Source organism: Jatropha curcas, chromosome 2 (assembly GCF_041381405.1).
Source record: "Jatropha curcas cultivar XTBG-Jc1 chromosome 2, XTBG_Jcur_1.0, whole genome shotgun sequence".
In the NCBI taxonomy this organism is placed as follows: Eukaryota; Viridiplantae; Streptophyta; class Magnoliopsida; order Malpighiales; family Euphorbiaceae; genus Jatropha; species Jatropha curcas.
Window position 1 is genome coordinate 32,901,742 of NC_143152.1, and position 22,983 is coordinate 32,924,724.

The 22,983-nt window shown below is 34.5% G+C and overlaps 5 protein-coding genes across 11 annotated transcripts; 4 read left to right on the forward strand and 1 right to left on the reverse strand.

Moving 5' to 3' along the window:
- Positions 1–413: 413 nt before the first annotated feature.
- LOC105647815 (putative pectinesterase 29) lies at positions 414–2,494 on the forward strand. Its single transcript, XM_012234042.4, has 5 exons — positions 414–654; positions 746–905; positions 1,170–1,385; positions 1,659–1,903; positions 2,152–2,494. Exons 1-5 carry the CDS (start codon positions 446–448, stop codon positions 2,357–2,359), a joined length of 1,038 nt encoding a protein of 345 aa, XP_012089432.3. The 5' UTR covers positions 414–445; the 3' UTR covers positions 2,360–2,494.
- Positions 2,495–3,474: 980 nt separating this feature from the next.
- On the forward strand, positions 3,475–8,968 carry IREG3 (iron-regulated protein 3). 2 transcript variants are annotated; one of them, XM_012233513.3, is made up of 14 exons: positions 3,475–3,983; positions 4,689–4,899; positions 5,008–5,071; positions 5,704–5,828; positions 5,910–5,999; positions 6,085–6,261; positions 6,385–6,459; positions 6,654–6,755; positions 6,832–6,949; positions 7,024–7,170; positions 7,631–7,737; positions 7,827–7,940; positions 8,217–8,518; positions 8,710–8,968. In XM_012233513.3, exons 1-13 carry the CDS (start codon positions 3,829–3,831, stop codon positions 8,508–8,510), a joined length of 1,779 nt encoding a protein of 592 aa, XP_012088903.1. In that variant the 5' UTR covers positions 3,475–3,828; the 3' UTR covers positions 8,511–8,518; positions 8,710–8,968. The 2 variants fall into 2 exon arrangements, with proteins under 2 accessions (XP_012088903.1, XP_012088902.1); XM_012233512.3 differs by having other exon boundaries at positions 8,217–8,968.
- Positions 8,969–11,167: 2,199 nt separating this feature from the next.
- On the forward strand, positions 11,168–14,746 carry LOC105647428 (uncharacterized). Its single transcript, XM_012233510.4, has 8 exons — positions 11,168–11,536; positions 12,322–12,849; positions 12,940–13,005; positions 13,093–13,259; positions 13,347–13,552; positions 13,634–14,049; positions 14,130–14,234; positions 14,337–14,746. The coding sequence occupies exons 1-8, from the start codon at positions 11,405–11,407 to the stop codon at positions 14,601–14,603; spliced, it is 1,887 nt and encodes a 628-aa protein (XP_012088900.1). The 5' UTR covers positions 11,168–11,404; the 3' UTR covers positions 14,604–14,746.
- Positions 14,747–15,529: 783 nt separating this feature from the next.
- On the reverse strand, positions 15,530–16,406 carry LOC105647813 (tetraspanin-8). The gene is made up of 2 exons (XM_012234040.1): positions 15,969–16,406; positions 15,530–15,799 (listed from the first exon to the last, which is right to left on the reverse strand). The coding sequence occupies exons 1-2, from the start codon at positions 16,404–16,406 to the stop codon at positions 15,530–15,532; spliced, it is 708 nt and encodes a 235-aa protein (XP_012089430.1).
- Positions 16,407–18,357: 1,951 nt separating this feature from the next.
- LOC149498666 (HIT zinc finger and PAPA-1-like domain-containing protein) lies at positions 18,358–22,749 on the forward strand. Of its 6 annotated transcripts, none has more exons than XM_089718097.1 (8): positions 18,358–18,879; positions 19,619–19,766; positions 19,852–20,235; positions 20,695–21,382; positions 21,478–21,578; positions 21,694–21,783; positions 21,904–22,031; positions 22,428–22,749. In XM_089718097.1, exons 2-8 carry the CDS (start codon positions 19,623–19,625, stop codon positions 22,570–22,572), a joined length of 1,680 nt encoding a protein of 559 aa, XP_089574223.1. In that variant the 5' UTR covers positions 18,358–18,879; positions 19,619–19,622; the 3' UTR covers positions 22,573–22,749. The 6 variants fall into 6 exon arrangements, with proteins under 6 accessions (XP_089574223.1, XP_089574224.1, XP_089574221.1 ...); XM_089718098.1 differs by having other exon boundaries at positions 19,622–19,766; XM_089718095.1 differs by having other exon boundaries at positions 18,358–18,771.
- Positions 22,750–22,983: the final 234 nt, after the last annotated feature.

The following is a 22,983-nucleotide window of genomic DNA, read 5'->3' on the forward strand; positions in this document are numbered from 1 at the left end:
TATCCGGACGTTATTTTCTTGCAACACGTGTTTTATCACGTAACTCATTTGACATTTGGATTATTTGACATATGGATTATTAAAGAGATAAATTTAATTCTACCAAATACATATAGATTCTCCATATCACCAAATTATTGATGAATGAAAGAAAAAAAATCACCAAAATGTTTATTATGGAAGTTAAAAGATGGGTATAGACTAATTTTCTTACAAAAATTAATCTAAACAGAAGATTTCTCTTTATTTATCCTAGATATTTTTGCAAAATATTTTCTTACATTCAATACTTACCTAAAAAAAATAATAAATTAATTATGACATCATAACAAAATGATTCTTTAAAATGGACAAAAGAAGCTATAAACAACAAGTATTTTATCATCATATGATTTTCCAAATAAAATAAAAAATGTCTCTTCTTCATTTCAACCTCTACTTTGTAATGGTGTTCTTCTTCCTCTTTCTTGGTATATCCAAAGCAAACTATACCAGAACCAGTCACTACGAACAAGAAGAAGCAACAATTGCAAAAACTATCATAGTTGATCAAAAAGGCAGAGGACACTTCACTGGCATTCAAAAAGCCATTGACTCTGTGCCTTCAAAAAACAATCAATGGACTCTCATCCATGTAAAACCAGGTATTTACATGTAAGTACATTCTGAAACCCATTTTTTCATTAGTTTCCAAAAAATAATTTAATAATTAAAGCTCAATATATATATTTTTTTATGTATTTAGTGAAAAAGTTGAAGTCCCTGTAGATAAACAGTTTATTATTCTTCAAGGAGAGAGCAGGAAAACAACTCGGATTCAATATGGAGATTGTGGTAGCTCTACCCGAAGCTCTACATTTATTTTGAATGCAGATAATTTTGTTGCGGTTAATATTTCGTTCAAGGTGAATTAACCTTTTCAATCAAATATGATTTTATTGAATTTTTCCCGTTTTGTAATGGATGTAACGGGTGGAAGGGTTTCGGGTTCGAGCCTTATTCATCGTAAAAGTTATTAATAAATTTAGTGAATGTTTATATTTGTTCTTTTTGGAAAAAAAAAAAATGTAAGTCAAAGATTTGTTTAAATAAAGATGGGGTTACTAAATATTCATATTAGAAGCCTTCAAATGCTGATATATTATTGTTATTTTTTTGTTATTTCTTAGAACACTTATAATTTGGTCATACCAAGGGCAGCCGGAAGAAGTATTTTATGGGCACCGGCAGCAACCATATATTCCGATAAGGCAAGTTTCTATGGATGTGGATTTTATGGAGTGCAAGACACTTTAACAGATTTCAAGGGCCGTCACTATTTTAAGTTTTGCTATATTGAAGGTGCAATAGATTTCATTTGGGGGAGAGGCCAATCAGTATACCAGGTAATTAAATATAGATCTTTCTTTTTTCATATAACCAGAAGAAATTGTTGAACCATTTTCGCGTACCTGCCACACAATTTAAGCTGTTAGCCAACGAATTCGTTGCTTTTTCTCCGTAAAGAACCAATAAAAATAACTAGTAGAACATAAAGGTTTTTTATCCTTTCAGCGAGTGTGTTTCTCGGAAACCAAAATAACTGCCTTAATCAACAAAAAAGTCCTCCAGTTTTATGTTGATTTTTTTTTTTTTTTTTTTTTTTTTTTTTGGTGCAGAGATGTGTTATAAATGCAAAAACTGGAATTTTAAATGGAACAGCAGGTTATATTACAGCTCAAGGGAGGAGAAGCCCAAACGATGAAGATGGTTTTTCATTCCTGTCATGTTATATATATGGGACTGGCCCTGTTTATCTAGGAAGAGCATATGGTCAATATTCAACAGTGGTGTTCAGGACAAGTTACCTGTCCGATGTTGTCAAGCCTGAGGGTTGGGAAGCATGGTTTTTTATTGGTCGAGAGTAAGATTTCCGCACCTTTCCTTTTTTTTTTTTTTTTACTCATGAAATTTGTGAAAACTATTATAATAAAAAAGACTCGAACTCGACACTATCTCCCACTTCTAAAAGACTTACTAAACTACAATTGATTGACATATATCAAAAAAACTACAATTGATTGACATATCTTTGATATGTTCTTAAATCTTAATGCCTACTAATAGTTAATTTCATAATTTTAACAATCGAATTTTTTGTTTATAATTAAGGAATGGTATTAAGTACTCGGAAGTTTCTTGTTTTGGACCGGGAGCAAATAAATCTCGACGAGTCAAATGGGAGAAAACACTATCAACTCGCGATTTGAAGAAATTAACTAATATTAATCACTTCATAAATGGAGATAGATGGATTCAACAACAACCTCAAGTAGATGGATTCAAGAACAACCTCAAATCCGATGATTATTTCCCCTAAAGAAGAAAAAAAAAGGGGGAAAAACAGAATGTCTTGTTGTATCTTATTCTTTTTTACTAAGATTTGCTGTACTATTTTAATAAAAGTCATTTGTTTCGAATGTAATTTTAATTTCATTTTTTTTAAAAAAAAGGAGCAAATGAGAATAAACTATTTGCAAAATATAAATCAAATTCAATAAGTATATGTGTTTTTCTGAGGTAAGGGATTTAAAGTTATCATAAGGATATAAATTTTCAAAATAATAAACTCACACTATTTGGAGAGAGAGGCTCCAATTTTTATTTGTAATATTTTTAGGGTGAATATCTATTTACAATTTTTTTTTTTTATTTTGACATTATAAATTTTAAATCAGATGTAAAGGGGAGATCTACCAATCTATGTTATTTTAGGTCTATCTTGTTATTTTCTAATATTTTATTAATTGTATTTTATTTTCTCAATATATATATGCTATTCATTATAATGAATAATAGCTTTATCTTTTTATTTATGAAAAAAGAAGGATGAAACTAGAATTTAAAAAGAAGCTTTCACATGTTGATATAAAATTTAATTAATTGGAAGAATTATAATTTTCTAATTAAAAGTAGTTATATCGATTTAAAGCCCAAGCAAAACACTATCTAAAATTTTCTAAGGCAAATTATAAATTATATTTTCTTACATATTTTAAAATAAAGAAAGTCAAATCCATGAAGAGTATATTTATGACTATTCTTCTAGAAAAAGAATAAAGTGACAATAATTTTTAAATTATATATTTTTATCAATTTGATTCATTGGTCTTAAGTAAATTTTATCCTAATTTCTATTTTCTACACATATTTTCATTCCTTTAAAAAATCATGGTTTTCAAACATTGGGTTAGATTTATAGGTGTCATCTATTTGTTTTTCTTTCCCTTAAAAAATCATAATTTTGAAAACAACGGGTTAGATTATAGGTGTCATTTATAAGGAAGTTTCTAAATTGTTTGGTGTGTAGGTTGAATTTTAGAAATTATTTGTGGAAATTCACAAAGCAGCATGGCAAAATCTGATTGGTCCAAATATTTCTTTCTACAAAAATAAAAAACCTAATGAATAATGACTCATCAAAACTTATAGCCACACACAGGTTGCAAGACTCCTACTTGGATTGTCCGCCCACTGGCGGACTCCATAACACAACACCACCGCATTGATGAGCCTCTCTTGCTCGTAATACCCCTACACCCATCTGAAAATAAACTGACCCAGAAAGAAAAAACGTTTTCTTGCTCATAATACAATCGTCTAAAACTCTGACACCATTTGTAATGAAATGTACCCACAGAAATTAGGCCAAAGGACACTTTAGTGTTGTTTTTCTTTACTATCCTTTCTCGGAGGCTGCATGAATAATCAGGAATTTTGTACCAATTCGTCCTTCTTCTTCAAGTTGGGGTACTTGAAGTTGTTAAAGTTAAAGCAGTTGAAATTAGTATGGCTATGGTCTCAGTTTCACACACTCTCTCTTTTAATTCTTATCTCTTCTCGATACGGCAAGCTTCTTTATCGGCACCGCATGCTTCCAGAATCCGCTATCGCATCGCTACTCGCCGATGGTTGAACCTTAGTTCTGTTTCATCTTCGTTCAGGTATTTTGCTTGTTAAGGAATTTGGACTTTTGAGTAAATTAATGGTCTTTGGGAGCTCTACTTATTGGTTGCAGCGTAATTAGCTTAGTTTATTAAGTCTTGGAATTGACAGGATAAAAAGCTTATTGTCTTTTTGCTTGCTGAGAAAATGCAAGGACAATCTAAGCTAAAAATTTGAATATTTACTTATTTTTGTGGATGAATCAAGTTGGGGCTCTCTGTTACTTTTTGAAGTGGAAAAATATAGCAACTTTGCTTCTTTGAAGTTTATCAACTTTATCGTGGGGCCTAGTCTTATCTTATTTTGACGTTATTCTTTCCTTCAAGTGGATTCAATTTTCCTTTTTCTTTGCTCTCTACTCTCTGGCAATCAAAGGAGTATTCTTTAATCGTTTCCATCAACTAATGCTTTTGTTTCTGTTTTTAAGGCCATAATGACATAAAGCCTTATATCTAATTCTGATTTATTTTTCGTTTTCTCTGCTGTTGTTTCTATTTTCTCGTTAGCAAGAATAGATGTGAATAAATTTTGAATCCTATTCACATTTGCGGAAACTGCATTCTCAATGATGCATAGAGTCAATTCATAAAGTGGGAGTTAAATGAATACATATATGGGCGGTAAAATCAAATGTCAAGAATTTTCTGGTAACTTAGATAATTACGGTAGCAATTAACTATCCTTTTGCTTTGCGGTTGTTGTAGGTTCAGCAATTTAAATTCAAGGTGCTCATTTACAAACTCTGACTTAGAGTGCAGCCATGTTCTCACCGATGATGAGGTTCCAAATGTATCAATAGTTGAGCATGAATGTTCAACCCCTATTATTCATATTAATTCTGATATCCTTGAGGCTGAACCTCTGAGTTTACTAGCTGAAGTGACTTTTGTGGATAGTCTTTTGACTTCATTGCCTGTATGTTCCTTTCTGATTTATTATTGTTGATTTGAATGTCATCTCAACTTAGTGCCTGTATGTCATAACGACTTATTATCCTTTTGTCGTTCTGATGTTTGCTTTTAGGTTTTATCAGAGGAGGAGCAAAATGCTCTTGCAGCAACTCCAGCTCATCCAGTTGGATTATATGGTAAAGGGTCTTCTACTTAAGTCTACTTACTCTCTTTTATTAGTTTGAAACAGAAATCTCTTCTTATAATCAAGCATATGATATAAATATGCAGCTTAATCATTTAGGATCCTGAAGTTTCCATAATGTGCAAGTAGTGCATTTTGAAATTCTGAACTTAAGTCCTCTTTTGGTAATTAGAGGTAAAAAATGCCAAGTCTCTGCGATTGAAAATCAAGTTAATATGTTTGTGTGTTTAAGAAACATCTCGTTCTCCTGATCATGAGTTTTAATCAGCTTCATTGAGTCAATTTCAGTGAGAGGGATTCATAAATTCTCCTTTCTCAAAACTTAAGCAATATCTTTGACATCTTTGGTATGTTTGGCTAGCATCTCCAATGGTAATGTTGTATGTTGCATAATAAAGTTATTTCTTTTGATGTCTGACATCCATTTTAGTTAGAAAATCTCTACCGGTGGTAGATACTTAATTTGCTTGAACTTGTAGTTTTCTGGCTCAGTAAGTGTTCCAACTAGTTTACTTTAGTGATTACATAGGTTTTGACCTTTCCTCAAAATCAGTTCTTTACCAGTTAGAGGATTAAATATTTTCTTGAACTGATATCAAATCACCTTTATCACTTGTATGTCAGCACTTTATGCTACCTTCCTGGCTGGGAATTTAGTAGAACAACTATGGAATTTCGCTTGGCCTTCTGCAATTGCATTGATTCATCCAAGCCTTCTACCAGTGGCAGTCATGGGTTTCTTCACCAAGGTTGTGGTTTGTCCAATAGTTAAGTTGAATCAATACATTTAGAGGTGGAAGGTATTTATTGACAAATTCTGTCTTGAACAGCTTGCAATAATTGTTGGTGGTCCTTTGGTTGGCAAACTTATGGATTATCATCCCAGAATACCTTCTTCAATTGGTTTAAATGTAGTCCAGGTACCTTCTGTTATTTTATAAATTAAATAGTTGGATAAGGACTATTCTCTTCTGATTTTGCTCTTCATTCATCTGCTTCTTTCAGGTGGCTGCTCAGTTGTTTTCTGCAACTATGATCATTCATGCACATACTGTTTCTCCTACTTCTGCATCATCCATTCTTCTCCGGCCATGGTTTCTTGCACTTGTTTTTACAGGGGCTATCGAGAGGCTATGTGGGGTAGCATTGGGGGTGGCTATGGAGCGGGATTGGGTTGTGCTGGTACTGGCTTGTTGTGCTTCCATTGATACTTTATATATTTGGTGTTTATCCTTTTCTTTGTTCTCCTTCTTTGGGGAAGTTTATCACAATATACGCTCTAATGTAATGTTCTCGTGTGTACAGTTAGCTGGAATGAATAGGCCAATTGCACTTGCACAAGCTAATGCTGTTCTTAGTCGAATTGATCTTCTGTGTGAGGTATTCACAATTTCAAAAGATTACTTATGGATTATATAAGAAATACCATGCGTGATTCTTCATTTCCAACTACTGGGGAGCATTCTATCGTTAAATTGGTGTGAACTTAGCATTTTATATTCATTCTTATTTACCCTCATATATTAGGCTGTTGGTAAAATCATTTTCACTTGTCATGTAACCACTAATTACAGATAGCTGGAGCATCCTTGTTTGGCATTCTTCTCTCCAAATATGATCCAGTGACCTGCTTGAAGATTGCTGCTGGTCTAATGATATGGTCATTACCAGTTATGGTAATTACTCTTTTAGTATCTTCTTGCTAAATAATGGGTTCTGCATTGTTTGTAACTATCAACACCTTTTTATCAGATTGCGCTAACAATATTGACCAACAAGCTGTCTACTGGGGTGCTTGACCACACTAGATCTTTCCAGACATGTTGCAAACAGTCAACTGAAGGAGCTACTGCTGATGCTGACAGCATAGGTAAAAGTTACGGGATATTATTATTCTAAAATGGTTCAAAAATTCTGGCTATATTTATCTTTTCCTTTAAGCAGTGGATAGAGGACTGGAAACCATCAAGCTTGGGTGGAAGGAATACATGCAACAGCCAGCTCTTCCTGCAAGCCTTTCTTATGTTCTTCTATACTTTAATGTTGTTCTTGCTCCGGGCAGTTTGATGACAGCATTTCTAACACAACGTGGTACTTTTCAGAACCTTTTCCCAATTGTCATTCACTTTTTATAGATCTCAAGTGTTAAAAGAATTTCAGATCCAGGGTTCTTTACTTCTGTATCTGACTTCAAGGTTGAAGCAATGTCAACTCACATTTAGAAATCTGCTCAAAACTTGATTTCTTAAAGTTATCACCAATATTCTTCTTTCTGTAACCATACATGCTTATGCTGTTGGTATATTGAATATCCGTATGTCTTTTCTCGAGGTATCTCTGTGTGGTTGATTATTGCCCTGTTTTGATATGTCAGCTGATGACAATTTTTTATTTGGTTCTAAGATGATCTCATCTTTCATTTCATTTTGAAGTTCCATTGATGAGGATTTACTTTTTATAAGCTTTAATTTGGTAAACCTTTTGACATTCTTCATTTAATTCCCTTTGCTAATATAAATTATGTGGATTCTGTGCTTCCCTTTGCTAACAGGAGTAAATCCATCTATGATTGGGGGTTTTAGTGGATTATGTGCTTCAATGGGCGTTGTGGCAACATTCCTATCTGCAACCTTGGTCAGGCAGCTGGGCATTTTGAAGGTTACTTTATGCTTCACATAGTTGCTACAGATCTGTTAAATTTTCTGAGTTATAGTTCTGGTTCTTAGATTTCTTTTCTCTTTGAGCAGGCTGGAGCTGCTGGTTTGGTATTTCAGGCTTCACTTCTCACCCTAGCTGTTGCTGTATATTGGAGTGGAGCTCTTTCACAGAACAGCCCTCCTCTCTTTTTCTTGGGATTGATTGTAAGAATCATTTTTTTTCCTCATTACATACATATACTACGAAATCAATTTTTAGTTTATAATTTGGAAAATAAATTTTTAGTTTGAAACATGATAAATAAACTCCAAAACCATTACTACTCTGGTGTGTATACTTCTGGGAATTATATCAGACATCTCATATCAGTATCAAGATATATCATATGTAGGTGCATGCAAGCTGTTACTCTTCTCTCCCACTTGCTTGCAATTATTTTGAGACATCAGAGGTGATTTGACCAAACTCGATATGTATAGGTTTTGTCAAGATTGGGACACATGTCATATGATGTTGTGGGGGCACAGATTCTCCAAACCGGAATCCCATCATCTAAAGCAAATCTTATAGGGGCAACAGAGGTTTCTATTGCAAGTTTGGCGGAGTCAGTAATGTTGGGAGTGGCAATAGTTGCTAATGATGCTTCACATTTTGGATTTTTGGCTATACTATCGCTTTTATCAGTGGTTGGTGCAGCATGGATGTTCTGCCAATGGTTGTTGAATCCAACAGATGCACAAAGAAATCTCTTTTCCTACGAGTCTAGATTATGATTCTTAATGTAAGTATATGCATGTTTTCCAGATGTTTTCCAGACATAAAAAATCTAAATTATGTCGAAGGCATGGTTTGATTTTTCGCTATCTGATTATCATCCTTGATTCGTTCTGGGTAGAAAAATGGTTACAGAATGCTTTTCTTTTCTGAACTGTTTCTGAGTTGCTATAGTAAAAGGCATTTTAACTATAACAGAAGACAAAGGTATGCCAATATCAGAACACATGTTCTAGCGTCTGCTGGTGCAGGAAGCCTGAGGTAACATCTTCTCTAGTAACTTACTGGTAGCTGTTTCTATAATTGCACGGCTTTGGTGTGAAAATCAGTCACATCATATTGCACCATGTATAGTGACAATGTTGAAACAAAGTTTTATTCCCCATAACGCTATGTAAATCATGTAAATCGTTTGATTTATTCAATTCTTTGGAAGGAATCCATTTTTTTGGTTGAAGTTTTAGTATGTGGGTAATCAAATCTTTAATCTGGCTTCGAGTTTCATGATGGTCTTTCCCTATAAGTGGTTTTCGGATCCTTATTTTGCAAAAGAAACATAAATATTCGTAATTTGCACATTTAACACTCCATTAGTTTGAATTTACAAGGATAAAATCTTTTTTTGGTTATTCTCTCTTTATTAGGGAATCTCGAACAGTATATGTGGGTTTGTGTAATGGAATAGTTATAAGTTATGATATGATATCAATCAACTGCACGTACCCGTCACGTTGAGCCATTCATATTCCAAGAAATGCAAATTTTTATTAACTGTTTCTATCTTGAATTTGAAAAAGAAAAAAAAATATAAAAATAAGCCTTAATTTCCTTGGTTTTTACTTTTGTACGTGTAATCTCTTCTTATGCATTCGATGAAATTCTTATTCTTGTACATGCAAGGTTATAAAAAATAATAATAATAATAATAAAAAAAGGTAAAGAATGACTTATTTTCGAGTATATTGAGGATTGAGCATTCGTGGTTAAACTGGTATAACTAATTTAATTTGGTGTATTTTTAGTAAATCGAATTCAGTTTCAATTTTCGTAAAGAAATATTGAAAAAATCATTAAAAAATAGTTAAAAATGATTGATTAAATCGATTTGATTCAAATTAATCAAATGACAATGGATTAATTTACTACTGTTTAGTACAAAAAGTTTGAAACACCAACATTAACACATCCTCGATAAGACAGATGTCTTGTCTTTTTTATTTTTTTCCCTTTACAAGAAATTAAAAATAAAGGAAGCAATGAAGTGAATAATTGAATAGAAGGAAAAAAAAAAAAAGGTTTGATTTCAAGTTACAAAGAAAAGAAAGGGCAAGTCCCTCACGTGAATCTATCAAGGGCGAGAAAGTAAAAATCTCCCGTGTTCTTCGCGTGTATTTTACGTCTTCCCTCGTTTCGTGCGTCCAATACTATGTTTTTGTTTTGCAGCTTCTTTCTTCTCACCATAGAGGACCAATCAATTTTCTTTTTTTAATTATTTTTTAATAAGTAATTTTGAGTAGCTAAGGGGTGAAATTATATATGACAGGTTTAATTTAATTGTTGAAGGAAATGACAGTCTCAATTATTGAACAACTTTAATTTTGGTAATTTTGAAGGGAGAAAAGGGAAATAAAAGAAAATGGAAAAAGGAGTCATAGCAGTAGGAAAAATGGTCTCCATGTGCATGACCCAACAGACTTGTCATATCATTTTTTTTTTTTAAAGCACAAGTTTCATGGCATACACTATACTATATATCATATCAAACTCATAATAACTAAGCTTGTTATGTTATGTATAGACAAAGGTAGAAAAATTTTAAAAAAAAGAAAAAGAAAATGCCAAACTCTTATGTATTCTACTAATTAACTAAGTAATTAATTATATGCTTTTGAACTTTCAGAAACCTAAACCTTTTGAGAGAAACAAAAACCATTCCATTTTCCAAAACTAGAAAAGAATTTGCACAACACAAAGCCCCACCCTTTTCCCAAAGAGCCTAGAGAAGAGACATTTCTTTCTAGATCCACATCAATAACCCACCTTGAAAATTGGGAGGTGGGTGAATGGATATAAATAAATAAAGAAAAAGAAAAAAAGAAAGTGTATGGAGAGGAAAACTTTCCTTTCATCAATCCCAATATTATCATTCTAGCAAGGAAAGAAAGAAAGAAAGAAAGAAATTAATTAAAACCCAACATGTGAGTTTAGCAGAAAAGAAAAGGGAAACAAAAGCTCTTTTCTTGCTTTCTTCCTGTCCTTCTCCTAATAAACTTATAATGCTGTCAAAAAATCCTTACAAATGACACTCATCAAACACCTTCCCATCATTTCCCACAACCCAATGCCCCCACTCTCCATCATTTTCAGTTAGACAAGTATGAAAAGTGACCAAACAATTATATTTGTAAAAACAAATTTAGAATTAAAAAGAATGCAAAAAAAGAAAAAAGAAAAATAAAAAAAGCTCTCTTTCTGTCTTTGTTTCTCAATCAACAGTCAAGTTCTTATGATTTTACATGAATTGTTTTATATATTCTCTAACAGCAAAGAATTTTCTTTTATTTTTCTTTGATGAAGAATATCTTTTAAAAGGTGCAAGAAAGAATTAAAGATAAATAATATTATCAATTAAATTGCTGTTTTCACTTCAACCTCCTGTTGATGTTGGTTGCCACAGTGATTGAGACTTGAAAGCGCCCATATTTTCATGTCTATTGACACTGATAGTTGATATATTACTCTATTTTTGACCCTCTCTACTCTATTTTTTCCTCCACCCTTTTCTTTATCCTTGTCAAGGCTAAATACTGTTTAACAAGTAGACTAAACTTCCAGCTTCCAGACACTCAAACAGACAGAGAAAGAAAGAAAGACAGAGAGAGAATTAATTATAATGGGGTCTCTTGGAGATGAAACTGCAACAAAAAACGCAATGTGGCTCTATCCTAAGTTGCTTGGATTTAATCCTTCTCAAAGATGGGGGCACTCTGCTTGCTACTCTCATGGATTTGTTTATGTCTTTGGGGTATGTTTTGTTATTTACTTTCTTTATTTTTTTGGGTCTGAAGTGCAAACCTTGATAAACTTGGCTTTTTGGTTACCTTATTTTTTATTCTTTATTGTTAAGTCATGAGATGTTTTTTTTATTTTTTTTCTCTCTAGTTTTGTTTCATGTTATAATTAGAATTTGGCCCTTTATTCTTTGTCTAGTAATATATTTGGCAAAGGAAACCTAAACTTTCTTCAAGAATCTTAGGTTTTTCCTATTTTTTATTGTTCTGTATGGTGTTGGTTATATAATTTCTGTACTTTTTTGAAGAGTTCTTGTTGGAAGGAAGGAGGCTAATTTTCTTTCTGCTTTCTTGATATAGTAGCAATTTTTCATGCTTTGGGTTATCTCTCTTAGCCTCTTTCCTTTTCTTTCCATTTGTTGTGCTATTTATTTTATTGTTATATTTATGCTTCCATATAGTAAATTGCAGGAACAAGAAAATAAAAAAGAAAATAGTTTCCTCATAATGATTATTTACTTTTTGTTTTCTTTGTCTTTGCAACATTCAATCGAAGACAAGATGATGAATTTCACTTATCGGATTTTTCTCTTTAGTATAATAATTATAGAAAAACTTGCTTCTAATTTTGGTTATGCCAATTCTATCATGTTTCCTAATTCTTGAAAGGGAAAAATAAAATGGAAGACAGTACCAAAAGAAAAGGTTCTTGAACTATCTCATTTGTAACGTGTTGTCTAGCAGTTTTCATTCTTTACCTCCATGGTCAAAATATACTAACTCTGTTTTCTGATTTCAGGGATGTTTCGGGGGTTTGCATTTCGGTGATGTCCTAACTCTAAATCTTGATACTATGTCTTGGGATACTCTTGCAACTACTGGGCAAGGACCGGGCCCGAGAGATAGCCATAGTGCTGTTGTTGTGGGGCGTCAAATGTTCGTATTTGGAGGTACTAATGGCTCTAAGAAAGTAAATGATCTTCATGTATTAGATCTTGTTACGAAAGAATGGTTTCACCCTGAATGTAAAGGAACTCCTCCAAGTCCTCGCGAGAGTCACACTGCCACGCTTATTGGTGATGATATGATAATGATATTTGGGGGTAGTGGAGAAGGTGAAGCAAATTATTTAAATGATTTGCATGTTTTAGACCTTAAGACTATGCGATGGAGGTGTCCGGCAGTTAAGGGAGATATTCCTGTTCCCAGGGATAGTCATAGTGCTGTTGCAATAGGTAATGAACTTTTTGTGTATGGTGGTGATTGCGATGACCGGTATTATGGCGATGTTGATGTACTCGATACTGATACGATGACTTGGACAAAGGTATTGAACTTATTTGCAGTCATCAAGTGATGTTTTTTTTTTTTACATGGTAAATTGTCTTAACATTTGATGTTTTGTTTTTCCTGACAGCTTATCGTTCAAGGATGTTCGCCGCGTGCCAGAGCAGGTCATTCTGCTGTAAATATCGGGAACAAGGCAAGTAATATTTGAGTGTTTCTTTTTCAAATTGGTTTTTGGATAAGATAGCACATAATCATAGATGTGCTTTTATGCATTCTGCAGGTTTATGTCATTGGTGGAGTTGGAGATAAACATTATTACAATGATGTTTGGGTTCTCGATGTGGTTGCTTGTTCGTGGACTCGACTCGATATATGTGGCCAGCAACCTCAAGGGCGATTTTCTCATACTGCTGTTGTTACGGACTCGGATATTGCTATCTATGGAGGGTAACCTTTTGGCTTCACTAATACTAATTGTGACGAAATTATTGAAAGTGAAAGTTATTTTCTTAGTTTTTGTATGCATGTATGCAGATGCGGAGAGGATGAACGTCCTCTGAACGAGTTGTTGATCTTGCAGCTTGGAGCAACACATCCTAATGGTCGTCACAATATTTCCGAGTACAAAATTTTCGGAAAACATTGGAATCAGGCTCCTGGAGGAGCTGAAAATAACTCAGTCAGGAAAGGAGTTCATGGACTGGAATCAGAATTGAAAAAAGCTTTTTGGTTCACTTCTGGTTGGTTTAAAATGATATGATTGCGTCTTTCATTAGCATATATAAGGGTAAATATTCTTAACATTATGTCTTGCATTTCAGATATTCCATATACAAAAAGGAAAAGAACCGCTAATTCAAAGTCATGGGAGGTTGAATCGGAACAGGAAGAACATTCTCTTTCACTCTCTCAACATTCTTCTCCATCGCAATCCGATCAAGAGCAGACTCCAGTTAGAAAAGCGGCAGATTCCATTACACCTGCTCAAGGATTTAATTTGTTCAAATTAAATCAAATTCCAAGAAATTGCCAACCTAATGATGCTACTAATTACCAAAAAGAATTAATTGGAAATACACTCCAAACAAGCACTCCATACAATCTCCAAATATTAAGACATCACAAAAGACCTGAACAATGTGTTCATGTTGTTCATAGTAGAGGTAAACAAGGACTTCGTTTCCCAGCTATCGAAGAAAAACCGAAAGATATTGCTGCAGGCCCTATTCAAAACCTGGTAAGTTTGGATTGTCAATTGTGTATGTTCTTCATTATTCTTGCTTAACATTTTCTTTTATTTGGCTTTTAATTTAAAAGATTGGTGCCGAGGTCCGCGGCAGAGTTGATGGAGCATTTGACTCAGGTCTTCTGATGACTGCAACTGTTAATGGGAAAATCTTCCGAGGAGTCTTGTTTGCACCTGTAAGCTTCCTTTATTCAATACTTTTACGTTTTCTTTCATTTTTAAGCATCTTCATTTCAAGTTACTTAGCAATAACATATTAGTAAGTTTTATGTTATTAGGCACCTGAAGTTCCCTCAAGAGGGTCAACTCCAGCAAACCAAGTTATCAATAGTCTACCATTTTCTCACATTGAAACCTTAAAGCCTTCAAGGCAGTCATCGACATTTCCGGCCGGTCAGGGTTTCCGGGAAACTCAAATGAGTAGAACATATCCAGTAACAACAGGTGGTCCAACATTAGCCAAAGAACCAAAGCAGAGAAATGATCTTCAAGGAGTAGTCCTAACATTGGGAGGACCTAACAGTGGCCATGTTGGACAAATCTAATTAAATATGGTAATGTTAATTTTCCCTTGTACATCCAAATTAAATTTTATTTTATATTTTATATTATGGTAAAACCTTCAGCTGTGATATTTCAGTACCAATAAATAATTAAGGTTGGTCTGCTAATATAATTCACTTCGCTATCTAACCTGTTCATTTTACTGGTTCGACCAATATGAAATTTTAATATATTGTTTATTTTTTAAAATTTTCATATACGAGGGGTAAAATTATAGAAATATTTTTTCTGGTTCTTATAAAATTATTCTTGATTAGAGAATACAGCAATCAAGATTATTTTTTATTAATTTTTTAAAGAACTATTATCAAAAGAAAATTGTATTACAAAAACTAAGGGAGTGGGACCCAGGAGAGTGCTAAGATTTTTGAGTGCGATAACGTTGACGTGGGCCATACGTGTAGCGATGAAAAGGGAGCACCCGCGCTTCTCGCGCGATACTGTCTAAATAAAGAGAGAGGTGAAATGCGTCAACATCAGTGGTCTGATCAATCAAACACGTCACTTACTGTTTGATTGTTGATTGATAATTTGTAGATTTTCCATTTGTCACCCCATCTCTTCAGATTTGACCTCTCTCCTGACGCAGTTCGCGTCATCCACGTAACCCTCCCCGTCACCTTACCATCTCTCTCCCGACCTTCGTTTCCCTGTTTGCTTCATGTGCCACGTTCACTTTCTTATTGGGTAGCCCATTGGGCCTTGTTAACATTTATATAATATAATAATTCATTTTATGGGCTGCCATCTAATTACATGAATAGTAATTTTAATATATTGCATCCACAAAAGGTGTCGACTCAACAGTAAAATGCTAACATTTTGAACAAAAGAATTTGATAGCGAGCCAAAACAAAAGTTAAAAGACATCATAGTTATTTATCGAAGTTAATACTAATAGCCATAATTAATTCCTCTTAAACGCAATAAAGCCAGCAACAAAGAGAACAAAAAGGAAAGTGATGAAGAAAGCATTGCTTTTTACAATGGTTAACCAGCTAATCCTTGTGTCTTTGAGGAATCCAACCTTGCATGACTCGCAATTATAGCATAGCTCTTTTGGATTATTGCTCCATTTTTTGCAATCTGGGTTGCTAAAATTCCCATCTATGGTGTTCCACATTGTTGGACGAACATAAGTGAATCCACACTCTTTCGATGGATTGCAACATCCATCCTACACAAAAGTAATTTAAAATGAATTAAAGGCGGATAAAACTTGACTAAACTCGATCTATATGTCGACTCATATATCGTTTTTGAAAAATGTATTTTTCATTAGTTTGGTTCATGGGTAAATCCTGAGAATCTCAGTCGTTACCTCGGTAGACAAATGTTGCACTTACCTGAATGGAAGATAATTTGGAATGAAAGAGTTGATATTCAGTCATATTAGACTTCTTGGAAAGGACTAAGCATAATTCAGATTCTTGCAAACAAGCTTTGATTTTGAACCAGTTTTTATTGCTCTGCACTTTCTTTTGAAGCCAGTTGGAGTAGTTATCAAGACTAAGCTTGCCATCTTTACTTGTACTTCCTTTACTGGCTACGACAATAGCAAATACAGTAAAAACGACAAGTGAAACAGTAACAAGAAACAGTATGACCAAGTAAACGGCAAGAAGAGTGTTAATCCGACAGCAAGAACCGATTAAGCCTAGAATTGAAACAACTAGCAAAATAAATCCTATGGAAATCATGGGCGTCGATATCGACTGAACACAGTAGGTATTGCCACTAGCTAGGGCAAAACCAGCCCACAAAATGAAGCCTGCTACTGCCATTGTCAAAAAGTTGAAGACCACAAGGAAAATATTGCAGCCGCTTGAGATTATGCCTCTCAGATTGGCTAGCCTCTCCATGGTGATCTGATCTTTAAAGGAAAATGGAAATTAGGGTTTTGAAGATTGGTTAAGATATGTGAAAATTCGAGGACTGGTTGAGATATATGAGAATAAGTAAGACTGGTGAGATATATATAATTAGGGTGAGTGTAATTTATAGTAAGAACGTGGAAAAATTAATTATGGGATTTGATCTAGGAAGGGGAATCTCGTAATTAAAATTCAATTGAGGATATATGTGATATAATTCATTAAAATAATAAAGAGAAAGTGATCCATAAATCTACTATATTCATCGCCTAAAGTGGTGGCCTGATGGTAAAGACGTTGATCATTCTGCTTGATTATTCATATTCGATCATCCACGACAGCATCCCGTTACATATGAGGACCGCTATAATCCTGTAGGAAGGGGCAGCGTCTTCTATCAATGCACCTTATGGGGTGTCTTAAATTGGGACGTCAACACATAAACGGTAGCCCGAGCCGATAGAGAAATGACTAACACACTTAATAGTTTCCTTCTTTGAGTAAAAAATAAAAAATAAAAAATAAAAAATATTACATTCATGCAATTGCTGATTGGAGGAGATATTTACATACCTTATGTATTCTTGCAATAAATCATGTTTATCCTATATTGAATTGAAAATATAGACGTTCGAAAATAGTCTACACCTAGTTTATACTAAATAGGCAGAAACTCATGTAACGTGAAATTTCATACAATCTATGAATTGTCACGCGACGACAGACCGTGCCTTACGAATAAATGGCAAACGTATATTTCTGACAGTTTGTGCGGTTGAAAGTCGGGACTCATCCTGTTCAGTGGTTCCTGTACTGCAGTTTAATTCACTAACTGCATTTTATACATTTATAGAAGTTACTGTACATGATTCTTCTACCTTTAAAAGCCAATTCGAACTTGGCTCGTGGAAAAGAATTGAGCTCAAGTTTAGAAACTTTAAAGTACAATAAAAACATATATGTTATGATTTGCTTATAAGCTGGGATTCAGCTCATTGACAAGGTGATTTAATCAAACTAGTTCGCGAGTCACTTAACGAAATTTATACTAATATTTAAATTCTACTTATTAATTAATAGGTTCGATAAATAAACTTGAACCTAATTGGTTAGTTTTATCAAATAAATTCAAATAAAATATATTTTTGAATTGAATTTTAAATATAATTTATGAGTGGCTTGATTTATCCACAGTCTTATATCTAACAACGAAATAAATTGAATCCATTAACTCACATGTCATTCAATGCTAGGAGCATCTATCCTATGTTGCTTGTAAGGATGAGCATCAGGTTGGTTAGAACCAGAGCAAACTAAGCAAATGATTTTTTTTTTTTTAATTAAAATTGAATTTAATTCGATTTAGTTGGTTCAATCGGTTTTAGCTTTTTTTTTTTTTTTTTTTTGACAATTTTGGGCTTATTTTGTGGTTTCATGAAAGTCAAAACGGAACAAAAAAGTTTTGATCTTTTCTGCACAAATCAAAATCAAACTGCATGTGTTAAAAACTGAATTAAACCAAACCAAGGTGGTTCAATTTGGTCGGTTTAAGTCAAGTATGTTCATCCATTCCTTGTCGTTTGACCACTTAGAACTCTTTTCCCTTGCATTAGCACGCTTGTCGTTTGACGAGAGCGTTTACAGTGGTCAATTGGATCGGATCGGATTAAAGGCGACGGATTCCTGGCGGGAAGATGAACAATAAAAACCGGAAGACTGTAACTGTTACACACATGCTACAAAATTTTAACATTTTTCATTAATATTTTATACTGTACCGAACCAGACATGGACCAGGCCACATGGTTGGGTAACCAAATTGCTTACTTTCCTGCGTTTTGGACGTTACTTTGGGAGGTACAATTAACCCAAACCAGAAGAAGCTGCATCACCCAACAGCAGAAGAGGAGAGATAGGGTGCGAGGGTGGTGACCCAACAAAGAGTACAGGGAACTAGTGGGTTTTAGATGTGGAGTCTACAAAGATGATGTTGAAATTCAATCTTGTAATAGATCCTTTCCACCATTCGTCTTCTCTACCTCTAACATATTTCATCAATTCATCAAAGACCCACCATCTCCTCCTCCTTCTCCTCCTCCTCCTCCTCCTTTCCCTTTCCAATCACTCTCCGCCACCTGGCTAATTATCTTACCTGTATCCATTAACCTAAACCCTATCACTCTGCCTCTTATGCTGACACTGTATATATTTATTGGTTATTGTTTGTAGAGGTCGACTTAGGAATTTGACGCTTTTTTCATTACGACCCAGACAAGTAAATTGCCCTTCTTTATTCCCATTTGATTTCGTTTTGGTTTCTTTTAGAACTTGTTATATAGGTATTTCATTTGGATTCTGTTTTTTGAGAGGATTTCTCATCTAGGTATTTTGATTTCTCTATTTCTGGCTTGGCGTCAAATTTGCTGATAGGAATTACTTTTCGGTTGATTTTCGTACATATGGATCTAGTTCCCAGTTGTTTTATGCGGGTTGATGTTCTTTGGATTCAGTCTATACTTTCGATTTCTAATGTTTAAATTCGGTCTTGATAGCCGTTTTTATGCAACAATTTGGAGTGTTATGAATTTTGGATTTTTCGATCATTTAGTATTATTACTATTAGATTTTGTAAGTGGTTTTTTTTTTTTAATAGTCTTGCAATGAACTGGGATTGTGGTTTTCATGCCAAATTTGTTTATTGGAAATCCAAATCTAGGAAGAATGGAGAGTAGAAATATATAATATCCTGAGGAATTTGTGTTTATGCTGACTTTCAGTCCTAGGAAATAGATGTCAGTAAATCATCTAGTCTTTTTCTTTTTCTTTTTTTTTTTTTCTCTGTCATTTTTTTAAATTATCAAATAGAGAATATGCTATTTTTTTTTCTGTTATTGTTGAACAACGAATCTGGAATAAACTAGAAGTTATGTTCACTGTATTGTACTGATGCTTGCTCAATTGATCTTTTGGCTCTTTTCGTGTTTTTATTTTTCCTGGCTTCCGTGCAAAGAGACATGAATTACTAAATGATGCTGCGTTAAGAATCGACGAGCAATTACTTCGTCTGTACTTTTGCTTTTGTTATTAACACTATCACTATTCATCTGCTTCAACTTCTTTAGCAGTATGGAGGGTTTTGGGTTTAGTGATGCAAGCAGTGCTGTGCGGAAGAGGAGAAGTTCAACGTTCCGTCGTCCTCGGAATGAGTCACAGCCACCTTCTGATTACCAAGACATTTCATCCTTGTCATCCACATCACCCTCAGACAGCGTAAGCAAAATGTTAACTACTTACAGTAATGATTATGGTTCATTTATTCAAAAGAAAGAAGTTTGTTTGATTCTATGCATCTCAGGAGCTTCATCTGCTAATTATGGACTCTGAATCTGCCCAGAATACAATGAAGCCTGAAGATGGAGTATTTGCAGAATCTGATGAGGCCTCCAACAATGGCTCTTTTCGAGGAAGCAATGAGCAGAGGCACAGCGGAGTGGATTCTAGAAGATGCAGTGAAGGTGTTCTTGCCCCAGCTAACTGGAAAAACTCAAGCAACTTGGGGCAGTGTAAAGCTGTTTCAGATGGAGTCGGAAATGAGAATAAAGTGAAAAAGGTCAAGCTTAAAGTTGGTGGCATCACACGAACCATAAATGCCAAGTCTGCATCTGATGGTGCTTCTGCTGTTGGGTCTTCGTCTACCAGGTCTTCTCGCTTCCAAGATTTCCAACAGAAGTCGATTGAGGTACTTACTGTTCAAAATGTGCTAAATCTATGACCTAATTTTCTGGATTATATTTTGACTGTCGCTTTCACAGGGTGGCAAAGTAGGCTGTGAATAAATTTTAAAGAAGAAATAGTTTGCAGTGACTACTCATGCCAATTAATGAATACTTCAGAATTTTAAGTCTGTATATCTCGATATGTTTATGTATGAGGAATTAAAGGATTGCAATGTTTACTTCTTGTTCCTTGTTATTTTATATGTTCAAACTGGATAAAACAATAACAGTATAAGAGTTTCTAAATTGTTTGAAATTCGTATGTTTATCTAATGCATCTGCTGGAAATTTCTTTTTCTTTTTTTATCTTTTAATCGTGTTTGCTTCCTTTATCATCCACTTAACTATGATCTGTTGCACTTCCTTCTAATTTCTGAACATTATTCAGGCAACACTAGTAGCTCATTTCATTCTTGTTGCAGGAGAATGTGGATGACAATCCTTCTTTTGCTTCAGATAAGGGGAGTGGTTTGCGAGGAGTTCCATGGAAAGATTTCTCTAGAAGTGGTTTAAGTGTTGGGAAAACAGATGTCTCAAGGGTTAGGATGCCTGATGAAAATCTCTCTCCAAAACAAACAGATAACTATGAACCTGTTCGTAAGAGCAAACGGGTCCCAAAGAAACGCTTGTTAGATGGAGTTATTGATGATGAGGGTGAGGACGATGATGAGATTCGGTACCTCGAAAAAGTCAAAACATCTAAGATCACTACTGATTATGGCGCAGAAAATGAAGACGAAGAGCAAGGAAGAAGTAGGAAACAACGGAAGATATCAAGGGTGTTGAAAAGAAATATTGACGGTCTATATGATGCAGATGTTGGAGATCAGAGCTCATTAAGATTTGGCAAGGAGAGTAAGAAGTCTAAATCAGGGATAGCATCTGATGATACTGACTATTTGGAAGAGGAAGAACTGGGTTCAGATGGCGAGCCTACAACAAAGAGGAAGAAAATAAGAAAAGAATTAGTTGATATAATGGGAAACTCTAAGAAGGAAATGACAGTTACCACACGTCAGCGTGCACTTCAAACTGGCAAAGATGTCTCTTCAAGTTTTGGTGCTAGTTTTATTGAGTTCCCGAATGGTTTGCCTCCAGCTCCTCCCAAAAGTGAGTAGTTGCTTTTGTTTTTGTTTTTTTGACTCCTCTATTGAATGTGTACTGAAATTAATATGCATGTAAATTCTCAACTGTCTTGGTGCCAGAGCAAAAGGAGAAACTTACTGAAGTGGAGCAGCAACTGAAAAGAGCTGAGGCTCTTCAGAGGCGTAGGATGCAAGTGGAGAAGGCAGCTAGGGAATCAGAGGTATATCTGTTTTGTGCTTCTGTTTGTTTGTATGTCTGTGCATATTCTTTCCTTACCTTATGAATTTGACACTTGTGGGAGAGACATTATTGCTTAACTTTTGAGACAATCTTAGGCTGAGGCAATCAGAAAAATTTTGGGCCAAGATTCCAGTAGGAAGAAGCGAGAAGATAAAATGAAGAAACGGCAAGAAGAATTAGCGCAGGTAGTATATAATGCACGATGGGCATTTTCCTTGTGTCACTATTTTCCGTTTCCATTGGGCACCTTAAGATATTGAATGTCCTGATGTACAAATCATGAAGCATTTTAACCATATATGCAGGAAAAAGCTGCAAATGCTCTGATGCTTACATCGGACCATGTTAGATGGGTCATGGGTCCTTCAGGAACAGTGGTAACATTCCCTAATGAGATGGGCCTGCCTAGTATATTTGACCCCAAGCCTTGCAGGTATAAATTTTTGTTCTCTTGTTTCATATTCTCTCTATTTGCTGCTTTTCAGTTAATTTGTGAATACAACAGTTTTGCCCAAGTTTCGCTTCACAGGGGTTGACCAACTAGCTTGTTTAATATGCATTCCTAAAGTTTCTTGTATTAGCCTTCTTACCTATACTATATCTGTACATATATTCAGAGTAAATAAATTTTCAACCATTAGATTTAGCATCATTCACTTGATCTTGCGCACATGATAAGCACATGCAGACTGAATTGTTTGATTAACTATTAGTAGTGTTGCTGGCACTAGACCCTTCGACGTATTCTCCATTTATAAACTATCTAGGCTTGTGTACTCGTTTGCTAGTGTTTATGCTGATGGTTTTGTCTTCCGTGTTTAACTTTCAGCTACCCTCCTCCCCGAGAAAAATGTGCTGCTCCATCCTGTACTAATCCATACAAGTATCGCGATTCGAAGTCAAAGCTGCCACTGTGTAGCCTGCAATGTTACAAGGCGATACGGGAAAAGATGCGGGCTGTTTCTGCCTGTTAAGAAAGATAGTGCTAAACTGCTTCAGTACATGACTTGATAGATGCAGACAATCTTGTACCATACTGTATTATATTCTGTAATAAGAGAGTGCTTGGATTGTTTTTATATAAAAATAGGATTGAATACTATCAACATTTGCTCCATCTAATGGAATATAGGAAATAGATTTTATTGAAATTTTAATGAGCTTGATGGTAAACAAGCTGAGCTTGAGCTTGATGCTGATGCTAACTCTTGAGCAGCCTTGTTCATTTACAATCTAGTTACGTTTAAAATTTAAATCTAGCCATTGGCTTTTTGGTTCAAGCGTGTGAAATAAATTGTACTGTTTGATAGGTTTGAACTTAGATTAGAAATTAATCTTAAAATTTAGATTCCAACAAAACGCATCTTAGAGACCAAATTTACTTT